The sequence below is a fragment of the Rana temporaria genome, chromosome 5 (genome assembly GCF_905171775.1).
Source record: "Rana temporaria chromosome 5, aRanTem1.1, whole genome shotgun sequence".
Lineage (NCBI taxonomy): Eukaryota > Metazoa > Chordata > Amphibia > Anura > Ranidae > Rana > Rana temporaria.
Genome location: NC_053493.1, coordinates 390,410,358 through 390,431,930, shown reverse-complemented (window position 1 = coordinate 390,431,930; position 21,573 = coordinate 390,410,358). Strand labels below are relative to the sequence as shown.

General features: G+C 41.3%; 1 protein-coding gene across 1 annotated transcript in view; it reads left to right on the top strand.

Annotated features, from left to right (window-relative positions):
* Positions 1 to 21,573, top strand: part of COL14A1 (collagen type XIV alpha 1 chain) — a 292,376-nt gene that overhangs the window by 217,577 nt on the left and 53,226 nt on the right. The window contains 6 exon segments of the mRNA XM_040354914.1: positions 405 to 528; positions 3,037 to 3,180; positions 6,722 to 6,886; positions 9,289 to 9,327; positions 13,870 to 14,008; positions 20,643 to 20,785. Coding sequence (XP_040210848.1) covers positions 405 to 528; positions 3,037 to 3,180; positions 6,722 to 6,886; positions 9,289 to 9,327; positions 13,870 to 14,008; positions 20,643 to 20,785 — 754 coding nt within the window.

The window sequence follows — 21,573 nt, the reverse complement described above, 5'->3', positions numbered from 1 at the left end:
ACGTGCGCGGCCCTGGAAGGTCAATGCTTCCACGCATGTGTCAAATCACTTTGACGCATGCGAGGGCTTTCGGCCGAGCGGACATGTACGGTGAGTCTGTACAGACGACCGAACATGTCCGACGGACAGGCTTCCAGCGAACATGTTTCTTAGCATGCTAAGAAACATTTGTCCGCTGGAAACCTGTCTGATCCGCCGGACAATTGTCCGGTCGGCCGTACACACGTCCGAACATGTCCGCTGATACTGGTCCGCGGACATGTTCGGTCGTGTGTACGGGGCCTAAGGATTATAACTACAGAACAGTTGGGTAAGCTCAGCTGCATGTTCCTCTTTCCGCTAAACTGCATACTGCATATGCTGAATGAAATCAAGGCCTTACCATTGTACCTCTCTCCGTTCAGGTTGGTGTCGCTCAGTACAGTGATGATGCAAGGACAGAATTTAAGCTGAACTCGCATAAAACTAAAGCGTCTCTTCTGGCTGCCATAAATGCCATATCTTACAAAGGCGGGAACACAAAAACAGGTATGCTGAGTCTGTTGCAACTTCCAACTTCCTCCCTTCAGTACTGTCTATGGCTGATAGGGAAATCTTATGAGGTCTGATAAATTTATCCTGGCACTTAATTAAATAGATTGCTGTTTGCTTTTTTTCCCCACCCTGAGGAGTGTGTATGTTGGCTCTCGCTGCATTGTTGTCACAGATTTAATAAAATGTAACATGTTAACAGTGTTTAGTGGATTTTGTATCAACATTTGCTGAGCTGTTTATTTAAACTGATAAGTGAAATCTGTTCACCAGTAATGCAACAAGCACTCCTAGGTCTATTGAAAGGAAATAGACATTAAAGAATTAATAAACCTTCAATGTTTTTTAGCCTTTTAGAAAACAATAAAATGTAATATTCCCCGGTAAACTATTTGTTAAAACTCTTTCTTGCATTTTACAACTTTCAATGATTCTGGTTCCTTTTCTCTCAGGGCTGCTTCCCTGTACTTCCGATTTTACCATGAAAAAGTTAACAGTGGGCAATGCAGTCTCCAGATAGTCTGTTAGCTTGGAGGAGGGAAATGGGAGGAAAAGAGGAGTGCCTTGCAATTGTAGGCTATTAGACTGTGCGTTTCTATTGATGCACACAGTGGGGCAGATCCACGTAGCGCGGCGCATGGTTGCAGCCGGCGTACCGTATCTCTGATACACTACGCCGCCGTAACTTACATCGTATTTTCCTTATCCTCAAAGAATTTGCGCCGTAAGTTACGGCAGCGTAGTGTAACATTGGCGGCGTAAGGGCGTGAAATTCAAATCGATGTGATGGAGGCGTGTTTTATGTTAATACGTCGTGACCCGACGTAAATGACGTTTTTTTTAATGGCGCATGCGCCGTCCGTGGGGGTATACCAGTGCGCATGCTTTTTAAGCAGATAAGACAATTGTGAATAGTTCAATAAAATGTTAGTATGCCAGATTTATTGCAAAAGATCATGTATCCATAGAATATACAATTACATTACATGCAAAAAAATTAGGACTGTTACTGATTAAAATTTTCGTGTTAGATTAATCGTTTTTTTTTTTAATCGCTTAATCGACTAATTTCGATTAATTATAACGCACATACAGATCCAACTACTTTTAGCTGATCTCCTTGCATTGCAACTCTGCATTAATCAGTGGTAAATGTGGTATACACTCTATACAATCACCCGACACTAGTTAGTTTCCACAATCCATGACTTAACTTCACAGTTCACACAAATACGTTTTAAATTCAAATTGTAGCACTGACGTAAGTAATTTTTTCTTATTAAACTTTAAGAAAAACGTACTATCAGTCACTTTATAGTAGGCAAGTAGGCATCACTTTAGCCAGTCACGCAGACATACCAGAGTGTTTATATTTTCTGGAAGCAGACATGATCGCATTTTATTGACAATATACCCTGAAGAACTGAACAGTCTTTCGCACGGAACAGATGTTGCCGATACACAAAGAATTGTCTGCACAAAACTGCTTAGAACAGGAAAACAATGGTTATTTTTTCCCCCCTTCCCCTGATGGAGCCTGGTGCATCCTCCTGCTCCACAGATGCAGAGGTACCTCAATCCAATGGGTGCAGTTTGCTCGCATCCAGCAGGGTAAGTCTCACTGTCCAGGCTGTCCAGTGATGTCAAGAATTTTGATCGATCAAAAGAATTTTGGTTCACACTATTGCAAACACAGACATCAGGTGTGATTCGCACCGCACTGCTGTGCAGATCAAATGCGATGTCTGTGCAGTGTGAATTCAGCCATACAGTTGTATGGCTGATCTCGCATCACATTTACACGAAAAAGGTGCAGGAACAGTTTTCTTCCCTGCACTGGAAACTGCGATAAGATTTCTGTCCGAATCCACAGTTTACACTGTGTTCTGCGAACCAATCTGGGGGTGTCATTAACTTTGTATTGACACCCACAGCAATTCGCAGAGGGCAGTGTGAACTGCTTGGGAGGAGATGCGATGCGGGAATCGGCACTGGAATCGCTCTGGATCCTGCATCGCAATAGTGAGAATCTAGGCTGAAACAGGAAACCTGTGGCAGTGGTCATGGTATTAGCCTATACCGGAACATAGGCAAAGATTAAGGGCCAGTTCACACCAGTTCCGTACAGTTTTGTGTGCATTTTTCCTGCACTAAAAATGCATGCACAGTGTTATCCATGTATTCCAATGGCTCTAGTTGTTCCTAGTTTACACCATGCAGTCAGTTTCCGGTGCAGAAACTGACCGGAAACTGACTGCATGGTGTGAACTAGAGCCATTGGAATACATGGAAAACACTGTGCATGCATTTTGTGCAGAAAAAATGCACACGGAACTGAACGGAACTGCATCTGGTGTGAACTGGCCCTTAAAGGTAAAGCAGCTGTATACTCAGTGAGTGATTAAATCAACTGCTGCTTAGAAAACTAAGGCCAGCTTTAGAAGAGTAGTCAGTCTGGTTAAAGACTGTTCCAGAAATAATATTTTTTTTTCCCTTGTTATGCAGGAAGAGCAATTAAGCACGTCCGTGAAGATTTGTTTACTGTGGAATCTGGCATGAGAAAGGGTGTGCCCAGGGTTTTGGTGGTGATTACCGATGGGCGCTCTCAAGATGAAACTATAACGTTTGCCAGCCAGATGCACTTGGAAGGTATGGTCATTACTCCGAGAAGTTTTTTGTCTTCTATCTTTCTGCATTGTCATTTGGAATTAGACTTGGTTCACACCTACAGGTGCAATTAAGTGGTGGCCTTGTGTTTTTTGCTTGTTCCCGCATGTTGAGTTTAGGGCAGCGCATTTAGTTCAATGGGCTACCGTATGCACAAGAAATATGAAAAAATAGGCCCTGATTCTTTTACAAAAACCACCACACACCAAACCACATGGTTTGAAGATGCGTGGGGCAGCCATTAACAATTATTTGCACTGTCGTGCGTATGTTAAAGGGCAACACGTTTCTGTGTGTTTCGGGAAAGCACGTGATTTGCCTTTCTGACATGCATAGATGTGAAACTAGCCTTAGTAGGTTGTCCACACAAACCTTTTCAAACTCAAGCATAGATAATAGTGCTTGCACTTTTGCGTTGGTATCTTGAAGGCCAAATTAGAAGGAAATGGATACCAAACGCCTTGAGGCGATTCAGTTCACATTTGTAGCGCTATACATGTTTTTAATTCATTCATTCATTCATTGATGAGCAGGTAGGTTGGACTTTGGCACAGAGGATCCCAGAAGAGTAGAGGTGTATATGCTAACAGTTAGGTCTACAGGGTGTTTAAGTGTAAGAATTACAGAGGATTAAATAGTAACAAGGAGGGTTAGTGTTAGCGTTACAGGGAGGGTTAGTGTTAGGATTACACAGAGGGTTAGTGTTAGGATTACACAGAGGGTTAGTGTTAGGATTTCACAGAGGGTTAGTGTTAGGATTACACAGAGGGTTAGTGTTAGGATTACACAGAGGGTTAGTGTTAGGATTTCACAGGGGGTTAGTGTTAGGATTTCACAGAGGGTTAGTGTTAGGATTTCACTGAGTGTGAGGGTTACAAAGTAGGTTAGTGTTAGGGTTACTGAAACGGTTACAGGGACTACAGCATTTTTGTTATTAATATATCATTTTTAATATACAGGATTTATATAGTGCCACAAGTTTGTGTAGCACTTTACAAAATAAAGGTTTATGGTACAGTTATGCCTCGTACACACGACCAGTTTTCCCATCTGGAAAACTGCCGTGAGAGCTTTTGGCCGGAAAACTAGCCGTGTGTATGCTCCATGGCAGTTCTCCTGACAGAAACACGTTCTCTTTTTTCCTGCTGCGATTCCCGACGGTCTTTTTCCCAGCAGTTTTCCTATGGGAAACACTGCGGTCGAGCATACACACAGCCGAGTTTCCCAGACAAAGCTCTCATGGCAGTTTTCCTGCCAGGAAAACCGGCCATGTGTAGGGGGAAAAAACTGCCAAGCCGGTTCTCGGCTTTGCCCTCAGGTTTCCCGGCGGTAAAAAGTCCACCGGGAAACCCGATCATGTGTACGAGGCATCACAATAAAATTCATGACAAGAGAATAAGGAGGGCCTACTTGCAAGAGCTTACAATCGAAAGAGAAGGGCAATTGATAAACAATGTAATAACTGTATGGGGATAAGCTAATAGAGAAAGTAAAATTTGGTGCTCTTTTACAAGCCGACCTCAATGCTCTGTCTAATTGGGCGACTAAGTGGCAGATGAGGTTTAATGTTGATAAATGTAAAGTTATGCACTTAGGGAATAAGAATATGCATGCATCATACATGCTAGGGGGAGTACACCTGGGGGGATCTGTAGTGGAGAAGGATCTGGGGGTTTTAGTTGATCATAAGCTCAATAATGGCATGCAATGCCAAGCTGCGGTTTACAAAGCGAGCAAAGTCCTTTCTTGTATTAAGAGAGGTATGGACTCCAGAGACAGAGATATAATTTTGCCCCTGTACAAATCATTAGTAAGACCTCATCTGGAATATGCAGTTCAGTTTTGGGCACCAGTTCTCAAAAAGGATATCGGAGAACTGGAGAAAGTGCAGAGAAGGGCAACCAAACTGATAAGAGGCATGGAGGAGCTCAGCTATGAGGAAAGATTAGAAGAACTAAATCTATTCACTATTGAGAAGAGGAGAATAAGGGGGGATATGATCAACATGTACAAATATATAAGAGGTCCATACAGTGTACTTGGTGTTGAGTTATTCACTTTACGGTCAATACTGAGGACAATGGGGGCACTCTTTACGTCTAGAGGAAAAGAGATTTCACCTCCAAATACGGAAAGGTTTTTTCACAGTAAGAGCTGTGAAAATGTGGAACAGACTCCCTCCAGAGGTGGTTCTGGCCAGCTCAGTAGATTGCTTTAAGAGAGGCCTGGATTATTTCCTAAATGTAACTGAGTACTAAGATTTGTAGGTAAAGTTGATCCAGGGTAAATCCGATTGCCTCTCGGGGGATCAGGAAGGAATTTTTTCCCCTGCTGTAGCAAATTGGATCATGCTCTGCTGGGGTTTTTTGCCTTCCTCTGGATCAACTGTGGGTATGGAGTTGGGTGTATAGGATTGTACTGTGTTTTTTATTTTTTGTGGTTGAACTGGATGGACTTGTGTCTTTTTTCAACCTGACTAACTATGTAACTATGTAACTATGTTGTTAGTTTTCAGGGATCACCTAAAGGCGGACAGAGTAAGAGATAGCTGGACAGATTGGGGTAGGGAGTTCCACAGGGAGAGGCTTTGGGAAAGTATTGGAAGCGAGCATGGGTGTAGATGATAAGGGAGCAAGAGAGATGGTTTGATTTGGTTTATATCTTGAGACAAATTTGGTATCTGGGGGCAGATTTATAGGTGGCTTTTCAGTTGCTGTTAAAAGTGTCGTAAACCCTCATGTTTTTTCACCTTAATGCATCCTATGCATTAAGGTGAAAAAACTCCTGGCATGTTCTGACCCCCCGTTTTACTTACCTGAGCCCCGAACTTCTGTGGGCACGATCCCACGTCGCTCTCTCCACGGCTTCTTGGCTCTTCATTGGATAGGAGTGTCAGGACGCCCACTAACACACAGCTTCGTTTCTCTATCTGCAAAGTAGAGAGCGTCCTGACTCTCCTACTCGCCCCCTCCCCCCTCAAGAGGCTTTCTCTACACCAGGGAGAAAGCCTCGCATTACTGTGTGGAGTTACAGACAGAAGAACAGGAAGTGAGGATTTCTCAGAAGAAATAAGGACATTTAAAAGCAAAATGGAAGGATGAGGTAAGTGAAGGAGGACTGCACTAAGGTAAAGGAAGCTATTTAGGGAAAAAAAATTGTACCTTTACATCCCCTTTAAGGGAACCTCTTTAGAAAATAAAAAACAAACCTTTACAACCCCTTTAATGTTGACTTTCCCGAAAAACCATAATGGATGTTCGAAAATGTCATAATTGCACCAAATCGGATGGTGGATAACATATTTCAAAAGGGAAAAGTCCTTTGAGGTTTAAATGGATAGCAGTTTCCTCTGGGGTCCAGTTAATGGTTCTATATTTAGATGGTAAAATAAACGTGATCCTTCTCCTCCCTGCTGCACCTATAAGACCCAGCAGGAGTTTGGCGGATGCGATTAGCAGACATCAATCTCACTAGAGATGAAAGTTGGATTACTTAGCCGATGTTTGTCTTTTCCTCCTCCCAGGCTTCAGCATTTTTGCGATTGGCGTGGCGGATGCAGACTACAACGAGTTAGTGAACATTGGCAGCAAGCCCAGCGAGAGACACGTCTTCTTCGTCGATGACTTTGACATGTTCAAGAAAATAGAAGATGAGCTGGTCACTTTTATTTGCGAGACGGCGTCAGCAAGTTGGTGCCAATTTATGTCTTCTGTTTTATATCCAGTGCGAATCTTAGATTGTTTGTGAACACATTTATAGCTTAACTCCATCTGTTTCACTATGTCTGACAGATTTCATATTGTCAGGCAAGAAAAAAAAATAAAGATTGCAGAAAAATGTATCTAACAGCACCGATGATACAATTGTTATATAGCAGTGGTCTCCAAATTGCGCCCCTTTGGCCAGATGTGGCCCTTTGCTCGCCTTAATCTGGCCCCTGGGGCACTGTTCCTTCCACTGGCACAAGGTTCTATTCCCCCCACTGATACCAGCGACGAGGCACCATTCCTTCCACTGACACCCACGGTGGGGCATAATACCTCCCACTGACACCAATGATGCGGCACCATTCTTACCACTGACACCCTCAGTGGAGCATAATACCTCCTACTGACAACAATGACGGGGCACTGTTTTCTCACTGATTCTAACAATAGGGCACTCTTCCTATCACTGATAGCAACCACAGGGCACTATTTCTTCCACGGATACAAACAACGGGGCACTATTCCTCCCACCAATAGCAATGATGGGGCACTATTTCACCCACTGCTGACACCAACAATGAGGCACTATTTCTTTCACTGACACTAACAATAGGGTACTAGTCCTCCCAGTGACACCAGCAATGGGGCACTACTCTTCTCATTGAAACCAACAATGGGGTGCTATTCCTCACAGTGACACCAACAATAGGGTACTATTTCTTCCATTGATATCAACAATGGGGCACTATTCCTCCGACCAATAGCAATGATGGGGTACTATTTTACCCATCGAAACAAACAATGGGACACAATTTGTTTCACTGACACTAAGAATGGGGTACTTGTCCTCCCAGTGACACCAGTAATGAGGCATTATTCATCCCACTGACACCAACAATGGAGCACTATTCCTCCCAGTGACACCAACAATGGGGCGCTATTCCTGCCACTGACACCAACAATGGGGTACTATTTCTTCCTCTGACACCAACAATAGGGCCTATTCTTCCCACCAATACCAGTGAAGGGACATTATCTTTCCTACTCACCACAGGTGCTATACAATATTTTTACTCCCACTCACCTAAAGTTGGAAGGACAGTAAGGCTGCATTCATACCAAGAGTTGCAAACACGCACATTGTTTGGCGCATTTCCACACATTCCCATATGTTGCTTTAAGGACAGCCATTCATTTCAATGGGCTATCCTATGAGAAAAAAAGGTGCCTGCACCATTTTCTAAGTCGCACTGTAAGATGCATGGGGGTGCCAATAAGTGTCACTATGAAAAAAAATATTCATACTTATAGCCGGATTCATAGAGAGTTACGCCGGCGTATGAGTAGATACGCCGTCGTAACTCTGAATCTACGCCGGCATTAATTTAAGCGTATTCTGGAAACCAGATACGCTTAAATTAGGCTAAGATACGAGCGGCGTAAGTCTCCTACGCTGTCGTATCTTAAAGTGTAATTTTTAGGCTGGCCGCTAGGTGGGGCTTCCGTTGAGTTTGGCGTAGAATATGTAAATGACTAGATACGCCGATTCACGAACGTACGTGCGCCCGTCGCAGTAAAGATACGCCATTTCCGTAAGCGATACGCCGCGTAAAGATAAAGCTGCCCCCTAGGAGGCGTAGTCAATGTTAAGTATGGCCGTCGTTCCCGCGTCGAAATGTGAAAATTTTACGTCGTTTGCGTAAGTCGTCCGTGAATAGGACTGGACGTAATTTACGTTCACGTTGAAACCAATACGTCCTTGCACACTGGGATATGTACACGGACGGCGCATGCGCCGTTCTTAAAAAACGTCAATCACGTCGGGTCACGAGTAATTTACATAAAACACGCCCCCCCCATCCTCATTTGAATTAGGCGCGCTTACGCCGGCCACATTTACGCTACGCCGCTGTAAGTTAGGAGGCAAGTACTTTGTGAATACAGTACTTGCCTCTCTGACTTAAGGTGGCGTAGTGTAAATATGATACGCTACACCGCCTTAAAGATGCGGCGCTCTACTTGAATCTGGCCATTAAACTTCAGCTTTAAGCTTTCTATATCCACCTTTGTTGATCATCTTGATGCAAGGGTATCACTTATGCATATTTTCAACACTTTGAATCGCACAGGTTTATTCCACTTTAATAACTTGCATTCCTTTAAAACAGACCACATAGGTCCAAAGTTGGTAGTGGCAACACAGAATTATTATGGCTTCATCATTCTGGGAAGAACTTGGTCATGTGCAAATATTTGGCCGATGTTTTTATATTAAAGTGTCCTTTATGCTATATATTTTCTTCGACATTTCCTTAAATTTCACATTATTTCAGTGTATGCATACATAAAGTTGGTGATTTTTTATTACCTCTTTCTTTTACAGCTTGTCCATGGGCCCACATCCAAGGCAGCAGTGTATCAGGTATAATAAATACATTTGCTTCCATTATGTCTCATGTATTGACCAATCACAAGTCAGTGTTCAGGATTTACTGCACTTTGCCTTTTATTTTTGTATAAAACAAGGCAAAATGTGTTGTTTTATCGATATGATCTTGTACTTGTCCCTCATTTGCTTTTTTAGATGCTTTCTACTTCATTGGTAAGATAAATCTAGTGTGCTCATTGAGAAATTTAAAATATTTAATCATGCTAATCTATCAGGTAGTAATTTAACCTCCCTGGCGGTATGATTCTTTCAGAAAAAACATGCTGAAAGCGGTCCCATTATTTGCAAGGAAATTTGGCGTTTTATACTGTAGGCCTGTAATTTTTAGAAATAACTCACTTAAATCTGACCAAACAAGAGTCTAGTAGGCATCCCGGGTATGACATTTTTTTAAAAACAAAATTATAAATTATAATATAATAAATAATTATAAATAATTATAACAAATAATAATATAATTATAATAAAAATGATTCAATAATGTAATCAAATCAAAATCACTGAAATTTGCTCAGTTGCAGAATTGTCGCTGTCATTATTTATTTATTTTTATGACGAATTTCCCCACAAATCGCTATCGCACAATTCTGCAAGTGATTATAATTTATTATCGCTGTTTTTTAGCTGATCTAAAACCATTTTTGACATAAAGGGACACTTTTGGTTGCTATGGACAATCTACAGTTTGCAGGGATGTGTGTGTTTTTTTTTTTACATACAGTACTGTAATCTATAAGATTACAGTATACTGTATGTAAAGTGTTTGTTTACTTTTTTGAATTTGGCGCCGTTCTCCGTCCCCGTGCGTCGTAACGTCGCAGGGAACGGAGATCGGCGTTACACAGAGGCACTGTGTGAATCGAGCAAGGTCCCGCTCGCTCACACAGCGCGGTGGCATCGCTGGATCCAGGAGAAGGTAAGTAAACACTCCCTGTACATCCAGCGAGGCAAGCCCGAGTCTGACTCGGGGTTACCGCTCGCAGCAGGAAAATCTAACCCCGAGTCAGACTCGGGAATACCGCCAGGCAGGTTAATATAAATATAATATAATAATAATAATATAATATATAATATAAATTGTGAATAATAATAATAATTTACTATTACGCCGCGTACACACGATCGGAAATTCTGACAAGAAAATCGTGCATTTTTTTCCGACAGAATTTTGGCTCAAACTTGTGTTGCATACACACGGTCACACAAAATTCCGACCACTAAGAAAGCTGTGACGTACAAAACTACAACTGAGATAAATGAAGTTCAATGATTCAGAGCATGCGTCGACTTGATTCCGAGCATGTGTGTTTTTTTGCATGTCAGAATTGTATACAGACGATAGGAATTTCCAACAAGAACTTTTCCCGTCGGAAAATTTGAGAACCAGCTGTCAAATTTTTACTGTCAGAAATTCCGACAGAAAAAGTCAGATGGAGCATACACACGGTCGGAATTTCTGACCTAAAGCTCACATCAAACTTTTCTTGTCGGAAATTCCGACCGTGTGTATGCGGCATTAGACACTTACTAAAATACAACTACATTTAAAACCATTATGATCTGACACTTGCGACTCAGTGGTAGACATAATCATATAGAGGCAGGCAGAAGAAGTAGATGCTGTACCATAGATGTTTGCAGCCATTGAGATTTTAGGAAATACCCTTTAAAGCCTCGTACACACGATCAGTCCATCCGATGAGAACGGTCTGATGGACCGTTGTCATCGGTTAACCGATGAAGCTGACTGATGGTTCGTCGCGCCTACACACCATCGGTTAAAAAACGATCATGTCAGAACGCGGTGACGTAAAACACAACGATGTGCTGAAAAAAACGAAGTTCAATGCTTCCAAGCATGCGTCGACTTGATTCTGAGCATGTGTGGATTTTCAACCGATGGTCGTGCCTACTAACGATCGTTTTTTTTCCCATCGGTTAGGAATCCATAGGTTAAATTTAAAGCAAGTTGGCTTTTTTTTAACCGATGGTTAAATAACCTATGGGACCCACACACGATCGGTTTTGACTGATGAAACCGGTCCATCAGACCGTTGTCCTCTGTTTAACCTATCGTGTGTACGAGGCCTAAATGTTCTGATTGGTTACCATTTCTGCCCTAATAAATTTGGCTATGGATTTTTAATTATATTTTTATAGCAGTTTTCCCTTTGGAGACTCAAAGCATTTATTTTCTATTGGGGCGGACATTTTGGGCACACTTAGTAGACTATCACCAATGACCAATTAACCTACCAGCATGTCCTTTGATTGTGGAAGGAACCCCACACAAACTATAGGAGGAACATGCAAACGTGCAAACTCTATGCAGACAGTGTCCTTGTTGGGACCCAAACCAAGGACCACAAGGCTTAGTACTAACCACTAAGCTACCTACTGATAGATATGGTCAACTGTCATCTTAAAAAACTCTATGACCTAATCCCACAAAGTTTCCATGACATTAATGCCTATACCAAGGAGTGTGACTAGGCCACACAAGCATGGGTCCTAGTTGATGTGGTGATGAGGTGTAATGTAGTCTTTCAAAATACACAAACAAATATTACTACAAAGCAAAAGTCTTGCCTACACCTCTGCACCTTATTATTTGGTATGAACGTACTGCTGCATTATAAAGGGGTTCTTTGGAACACAAGAAAATAGAAACTGAACTCGGACCACCCCCTGTACTATTCTAGGGTAAAAATCTGATTTTTCTCTACAATGCCATCTACAGGTGAGACCTGGAATCACAGATTATTGTCTGAGATGTGGTTTTTCCTACAGCTGGAACATTATATAATAACTCAGGGCTGCTGATAAGACAGTACAGCCAGCCCTCCTGTACTGGGCCTGGGCCCCATCATTTCAAAAGGGGAACCTGCTGAGCAGGAGGGCCAGCTGTGCTGTCTTATTATAGACACCGATCTTCTTCTGCCTCCCCCTGCAGCTCTGTCAGCTTCTCCTCCTCTTTCTCCCTCCAGCTGCAGTGCAGGGAGAGTGGTTCTAGCACATGCACCCCTTCCATCTGCTGTCTGGGTCCACCTGTGTGCCCTTTTTCCCCCTTAGCGCTGCCAGCTTCCCTCCTCTCCTCTCTCCCACTGGCAGCTGCACACAGGTGAATGTTTTAGGATGGAGAGCTGGGCAAGGACCGGTAAATATGTAGTTTACTGACCCCTTCCTTTCCTCAATGAACACTGTGAGCGATCGGTACCAGTCACACCTGTGTCCATTCATCACTTAAAGCGGATTTCCATCCTAAAGTGAAGTCGCGCTGATCGGCACCCTCCCCCCCTCCGGTGTCACATTTGACACCTTTCAGGGGGGAGGGGGGTGCAGATACCTGTCTACAGACAGGTATTTGCACCCACTTCCGGCCACACGTCACGGGCAAAAGACGGGTTTTTTCTGACATCCCCCCGTTGTGTGCTGGGAACACTCGGCTCCCAGTACACAGCGGGAGCCAATCGCCGGGCGCAGCGCGACTCGCGCATGCGCCGTAGGGAACCGGCAGTGAAGCCGGAGCACTTCACTTCCTGGTTCCCTCACCATGGATGGAGGGGGGAGCAGCAGGGTGACGAGCGATCGCTCGTCCTCTGCTGCGGACAGCGCTGGACTCCAGGACAGGTAAGTGTCCTAATATTAAAAGTCAGCAGCTGCAGTATTTGTAGCTGCTGGCTTTTAATATTTTTTTTTGAGCGCACATCCGCTTTAAGCATAGTAAACTGTGCTAGGACCCAAACCAAGTGTTTACTATGCTTCAGTTTGTGAATGAGCAGGAAGCCTCAGAGCGCTTTATATTCATTCATGAATGAGAATGGGACTGATAAATGTCCTTAGTCACTTTCATCTTGAGGGGGGGGGGGGTCTGTCAGGTAGGCCATATGGGCCCTCCATGATTTCTAACAGCAGCCCTGTATTAAATATTAGCATAATACACAGTTTAAACTCAACTCCAGCCAAAAAAGTTTTACTTTGTTTAGGATAAGGGGGAGGTTTAAAACTTCTGTTGGCAACTGTCACCTAGACAGTAAGTGAGGTGAACCGCCCCTTATGAGGACACAGAGAGCAATTAAATATATTGCATAAGCTTGTAAAACTGATCAAATTTGAAGTCTGTACCTAGTTGTATTTAACCATAATTATTACAATACATGTTGCCGCAAAAGACGGCATGGGTTCCTATGTCACTCCAAAACTGTGAAGAAAACCTGATTAGAGAAATAGGATGGTGGCTGTAGATGATCCATATAGCCAGATGCAATTATCAGAGAGGGGAGCAAAGTTGGTTTTGGCATGAGGGATGGAGACATGTGTCTGACATGTGCTGGTAAACAATGTATTGATAATTAGCCCATATTGTTTTTAGGATAACATCTGCATGCCTTGTTTGGCTTAAAGCCTTAAAATTAAGAATATTCAAATAATAATTGAATAGTGTCAATCTATAGATATTTTATCTTTTAGATAAAATAAAGAAATAATCATATAAATGTATATGTTTATGTCTAGGTTTTAAAATGATGGAAATGTTTGGGTTGGTGCAAAAGGAATATGCCACCTTGGATGGAGTCTCCATGGAGCCTGGAACTTTTAATAACTTTCCATGCTACAGAATACACAAAGACGCTCTGGTGTCCCAGCCCACCAAGTAAGTGCAAATCTAAAACTATTTTATGTAAAAATAGAACGCCTCGAGATTCAGTAATTATTGACAGTATTGTTTACTCCTCTAAGATTATAGAAGTGCAAACCTAAAAACTCATCTTGAATCAGATTCAGTAATTATTGACAGTATTGTTTACTCCTCTAAGATTATAGAAGTGCAAACCTAAAAACTCATCTTGAATCATAGTAGGAGAAATAAGAGATAAAGTAGTTCACATGGAACTTATACTGAAAAGGATTGACCCCTGACACGACCTCAGGGCTTAACCCATTCTGCCTTTGATTCAAATTGTGAAAGCATGCAGAGAGCTGAGGAACAAACTGCTCCCTTCATTCTGTGTCCAGCCGCAGAGAGGGAGGTGGGACTTTTTATTGGCTTTTTAAAGACAACATGACATCATACACATGAACACAATTGATTGATCCGTCCATATAAGGGTCTTTTCCTGTTACACGCTTTTCTTGCCACGAGGCACAAAAGTTCCTTGTGGAATGTCCAGAAACACAGGGTCCCATCCTGAAGCTTACAGGGGTTTAATTCAGAGCCATATTTGGTTCCTCAGTGAAAGAAGGAGGAGGGGGGGGGGGGTTTAAAGTGATATCTGTTTCCTATTATTAGTCCTTCTGTGTCTCCATTTCAAGCTGAACTTTAAAACATTATAATCTGTTTCTTCATTTAAGGATAATAACAGTATTGTAACATATACCCATACATACATAAGTATTATAACTCTATATATATATATATATATAGATCAAGAAATAAAAGAATACAATGCAAGAAAGGCAACATTTGAGTAGCTCAGGAGAAAAGTAACGTAACACAAAAAAATTCATTTTAGTAACTTCCATCACAATACTGCAAAAAAAGCTTGGAAAAAGATAATTTTTGAAATGGTGTCAAAATGATACAGTATATACAGTACACTATATGACCAAAAGTTTGTGGACATGTGACTAACTGTAAGAAACCATGAATCCGACCGAGACAAAAGTGCAGTTAAATACTTGTTTAATAATAATAATAATAATAAAAAGATAAACAGAGTAAGCGTGGTCAAAACATAGCCAGAGTTCAGGAACCGGATCGGATAGTCAGCCAAGCCAAATGTCAGAGATAAACGTAGTAGAACTGCAAGCAGGATCTGGAGCCAGAAGGAACGTCAGCCAAGCAAGTCTTCAATATGTACGCAGGAGTCTCTGTGATGTTGACCAAGGTGAAGGCAGAGAGCCTTGGAACTGGACGGCTTAAGTAGGCAGGACTGACGAGCAGGATATCTTCAACAGGTGAGTCAATGTGGAGAGATAGGAGTTGGCAATTAGCCGACAGCTATTAGTAATGGCAACGATCATCGATTATATCGTGACTGAGACATCATGGCGGACACATCGGACACTTTTGACACTATTTTGGGACCATTGTCATTTATACAGCGATCAGTGCTATAAAATGCACTGGTCGCTGTGTAAATGACATCGGCAGGGAAGGGGTTAAACACTAGGGGCAATCAAGGGGTTAGGTGTGTCCTAGGGAGTGATTCTAACTGTGGGGGGGATGGGCTACAAGTGACCCGACAGTGATCACTGCTCTCGATAACAGGGAGCAGTAGTTCACTGTCCTGTCACTAGGCAGAACAGGGAAATGCCTTGTTTAGATAGGCATCTCCCCGTTCTGCCGCTCCGTGACACAATCGTGGGACACCGGCGGACATCAAGTCCGCGGGTCCCGCGGGCCTTTTCCTTCCACTTCACCGTTATGTGCCACTTTGTGTTGGTCTATCACATAAATCCCAATGAAATACATTTACGTTTTTGGTTGTAGCATGACAAAATGTGGAAAATTTCAAGGGGCGTGAATACTTGTTCAAGGCACTGTATTTACCAGACCACTTGGTTCCATGGTGTGCATCTGTTTAATAGGTGAGCCAAAGGTGGTGAGAAAGCAGGCATGTAGGAGAGGAGGCAATCCACTTAAGCCATGGTGATATTCAGGGCTTTTTTTCAGGGGAAACTTGGGGGAACTCAGTTCCACCACCTTTGGCTCAGACCCTTTGGTGCCTGCTCACCACAATCACTTGTAAACACAGAAGTCTGGTTTCTGTGTTTACAAGTGATAGCTCTGCACTCTGTGTGTAACCCCCCTGAACTCTGCACTCTGTATGTAATGCAATCCTGGTATTTAATGCCCCTTTAAGACCCTTCTACTGTTTGTGAAATCTAAACGGGTCGTGGTTGAGTTCCTGCACCTACTTTCTAAGAAAAAAAGCTCTGGTGATATTAAAACAACCTGGCTGCTCTGTTTAATAATATTTCACAATAACATATAGGAGAGAATCCTAGATGACACATATGCACAATCTAAATTTTGCCAGCCAATGCCTCACAATATCTACAAGTTTTAAATGCTTCATTGTTGTACTATTGGTGTTAGATCCACAGCGTGGAGTGGATATAATGATTATCAAATAATACACCACCTCATTTTTGTTTTACAAACAGTTATCACATTTTCATATTTACTTCTATTTTTTTTTTTTCAAGATTATCACATTATTAGATGTTTGAAGAAAAAGTTCCCCTCACTTTCTACTTGGGCAAAGCATAGACTAAAATCAATGAACAGTATAAGCAACGTTTAGAGGTGTTTGTATATCAAACAACCATACTGTAATAAAAATTTTCAGTTTGATATTTTATATGTTGCTGTTGGCAAGTTAACCTCCCTGGGAGTAGTCTGGTACCGATCTCAGGTAACCCATATAAAGCAATATCTTTTGGTGCACAGACAGAATTCTCACCGCTCCAGGTGAGCCTCGTGATGATCAGGGGTTGTTGAACCACCAGGGTGCTGGCAATGCGGTAATAGCAAAAAAACAAAAGAACAAAAGCTGGACAGCCGCACTCCAAAATTTTCTTTAAAAGAGATGTCTTTATTTTCAACTGTGCATACAGTCACTGCAAGCCCACAAAAATCAGTATGGCCAACGTTTCGCACTGGCGTCAGTGCTTAGTCATGGCTAGCAAGGTTCACACTACAAATGAAATATATACACAAAACATACAATCATGTGATGAAAAGCCCTGCCTACAGCAGGGAGGAATCAATTAAGTTAATCAAGCAGTAAATCAAACGGCACTTTAAACAGCTGAAATATGGGTTAAACCTCCCTCAAGTGTGTCCCTTTGTAAAAAAGGGAGAAAGCGTGAAAAACACATATTGATTTGTGAAAAACCTGTGTATAAATGAAAATCAAAATGAAATGACAATGAAGATAAACAAATATATAAAAATAGAAATACCCATAAAATTACTTATAAAGTTTCTCAAAATCAGACCACAACATATATGTATAGGTATAGTCTCACTTAAAAAATAAGAAATAATTATAATAATAAAAAAATTCTCTATTATGTGTATACATGTACATATATATATATATAGAAGCGCTCTGATCCGTGGTCATTTAGTGACTCAAAAATGCATAAGTTATTGGAATAAATTAATTAGTGAACTGCAACACTAAGTTTGTGGTTTATGTAATTACTTGCAACATCTGCAATGTCCAATATGTTGGTAGGACCATTAGAAGACTACGTGACAGACTCAGTGACCATCTGTACGACATTGACAAAAATCACAATACCAATGTAGCCAGGCACTGGAACAACGTACATGACAAAAACATTTCCAGCCTGTCCATACAGGGTATTGAGAGGATTGTGTGTCCGGTTAGAGGGGGGACAGATTCAAACTTCTTTGTAAACGGGAGGTATATTGGATATTTCACCTCAATTCTAGACAGCCTTGGGGCCTCAACTTTGATTGGGATGTTTCCCTTTTCCATGATTGAGAGTAACATCTCTCTCCCCCCCCCCCCTCCCCTCTGCTTGGCATACTCACTGTTTTTGTCCTCTTTTTCTAATGTATTTATCATCACACGTACATAACCATGTTCCCACACCCAATATTATACTTGTCATCTTGTGGGAACACAAAGTGTCTTTTTTGATTTGTTGAGGCTCTATTACTTGTTCCTATGGTTTACACCCAAGTTGTTAATGGTAAACTCATTTACATTACCCACTTGCTGCTCACCTGCTGTTTATTTCGGCAGGTGGGCTACCATACGGGTTTCAGTGTAACTCCCCCAATTTAAGTTTGAGACTACATTCATATTTACATAATTATGCAATTTTGCTCACCTTTGCACTGTCCATACTTTGCATATCTCATTCACGAACAGGCGGGTCACCATATGGCTCTTGGTAATAATTTTTATCAAGACACCATAAATTAATATATGGGTTCTCGTGTGGCCTGTTAATATACAGGGTACGAGGGCTCTACGGGGGTTTTGGGAGGGGGGGGTTTTTTGTCGGGTGAACATGCAGGTTATGCATTAAACATTATTTTTAATCAGGCATTAGCGGTTGGATTGATGCCATATCTGGAGGTGATAACATATACAAGTCTTCTTCTACTGTAATTGGAGACACATTACACAGCTTCACCTTCACCAATATTATTAGTGCATCCTGCATCATTTTTCATCTACCTCTCATAATATATCCCCCCCCCACCCCTAGGTTCAATTAGCGCTTCATTATGAAGCATACACATTTCTATACAATCTATGTTACACATCCCATATTCATATGGGTATTGTATTCGTCCCTCATTATACATATACTATATAAAAACCTATTTTAGATATACCTATTCGCAATTTTGCGTTTTTATACCTCTTTAATCTTTGTTTCCTTTTTCTTTATTTTTCCCCTGGGTTTTAGGAGCAGTACGCTATACTGGTTTCATTGTATGGCTGATGAGGTACCATTATAGACAGTTTGACTTATGTCGACCCTTGTCCCTTGTCATATATAACCAGGTGCCACACCATTGCACAGGTTCTCGGGCTTTTTGCGCACTTGTTTATTTATCTGTTTGAATTTCTTTTCTATTCATGTGCTAGCCCCGTTCCTTATAAGATCCAATTGATTGTCCGGTTCGGTATAATAATCTTTTTATTTTTATTTTTAATATCGATGATTGACACCAGACTTTCATGCAGGATCATATCCATACTTGCTTGTATTCTTATTTACATTTGCCCTCGCGACTATTATGTCTTTTTAACGTATAGAGATGTCTATTCACACTCTTTACTTGTGCGAGGTCACTCACACAGTTCCTTAACCGGATAATAAATAAAAAAATATATATATAAAAAAAAAAAAAAACCCAACACTTATATGTATATGGTCGCTGGTCTGCTCTTTCAGAGCATAACCAGCTTCTTTATTATGTATACTCTTACATTCATGTATTAGACCTCTGAATGGATAAATATTTAGACAGATCGATTGCACATTACCACACTTGACCTCAGACTTTTGCACTAGATCATCATCTACCTAATGGTAAAATAACCGATACCATGTTCATCACGATCACATTTATTGGGTAAGGCACCTTAACAGATGTTGTCATTACCTGCATGATGTTCACGCACATCATATCCATATGATTTTGTTTTCACTGACTCATTCATTATAAGGTCTTACTCACTATTGAACTTTAACTTAATGTCCATTCATGTAGCGATTCTCCCATCAATTTATTATTTGATTTTGCTATTTCACAGTTTATTCCCTAAAATAGGTCTATTTTGGCTTCACTAATTAATTTATTCCAATAACTTATGCATTTTTGAGTCACTAAATGACCACGGATCAGAGCGCTTCTATATATATATATATGTACATGTATACACATAATAGAGAATTTTTTTATTATTATAATTATTTCTTATTTTTTAAGTGAGACTATACCTATACATATATGTTGTGGTCTGATTTTGAGAAACTTTATAAGTAATTTTATGGGTATTTCTATTTTTATATATTTGTTTATCTTCATTGTCATTTAATTTTGATTTTCATTTATACACAGGTTTTTCACAAATCAATATGTGTTTTTCACGCTTTCTCCCTTTTTTACAAAGGGACACACTTGAGGGAGGTTTAACCCATATTTCAGCTGTTTAAAGTGCCGTTTGATTTACTGCTTGATTAACTTAATTGATTCCTCCCTGCTGTAGGCAGGGCTTTTCATCACATGATTGTATGTTTTGTGTATATATTTCATTTGTAGTGTGAACCTTGCTAGCCATGACTAAGCACTGACGCCAGTGCGAAACGTTGGCCATACTGATTTTTGTGGGCTTGCAGTGACTGTATGCACAGTTGAAAATAAAGACATCTCTTTTAAAGAAAATTTTGGAGTGCGGCTGTCCAGCTTTTGTTCTTTTGTTTTTTTGCTAATATCTTTTGGTGCTTGCCTAGTTTTCTTGCATCATACTCAAGGTTACTCAGCAAGTCCAATTGCTTTTGACTTGTTATTACTAGATATGCTGAGAGTTGGATGACTGTTCCTTCATTTTAGGTGTTATACATGAGCTGTCCTCCAGCAATGGAAGAAGGACATGCTCTGCCAGCTGGCTTGCAGTATATTCTGAGATTTTGTATTCTTTACCACCTGGCTACATCGACTGCCAACTCCGTAAAGTGAGCTAGAAGTGCTATCTACAGTAAAATATTGTCTTTTTATGTTTTAGACATATCCATCCAGAGGGCCTCCCTTCAGATTATACCATATCCTTCCTTTTCCGAATACTTCCCGATACACCGAAGGAACCATTTGCACTGTGGGAAATCTTAAACAAAGACTACGAGCCGTTGGTTGGCGTAATACTTGACAGTATGTTAATTTTTTTTCACATATTTATATAGTGCTTTATTAGGATCATCTTGTTCCAAAGGACAACAGTGTCAATGTCATGTATTAATCTGTAAATCCATGCACTCGTCTCAAATTCTTCCACAGCTAGGGCCTCTTTCCTGGTTTACCTGCATTAAAGTATCCTTGTGAAATTATGCTGTGTTTCCCCGAAAATAAGCCCGGGTCTTATATTGATTTTGGCAACAAAGGACACAGTAGGGCTTATTTTCGGGGTAGGTCTTACCATGTAATGTTCTGTCTTCTCTCCCCCTCTCTCTCCCTGCCTAACAGGAATCCCCAGTGTGAACTGACTTAAAATGCTTGGAAAATCCTATAATCCACTCTATTACAGTAGTATATAATGTACAATGTGTGTGTTTCTGTAATATAATTGTGCACAAATATCTTCATTTATAGCGGCACTCTGTACTTCTGTGACCCACCGGAGCTCTCTTCCCCGCATTTATATTAAAGAAACACGCATAAGCCTGGACTCACATACATTGGCGCATATTTATGCCGGCGTAGCGTATCTAATATACGCTACGCAGACGTCGCGCAGAGAGGCAAGCACCGAATTCACAAAGCACTTGCCTCCCAAACTGCGCTGGGTTCCCTCGGCGTAAGGCGTCATAGGTGGAAGTAGGCATGAGCCATGTTAATGAGGCGTGACCCCATGCAAATGCTGGGCCGAGTGCCAGACAAGTACTTAAAACGAACGTATCCCAGTGAGCATGCGCACAATCACGTCGAAACAACTGGCTAAC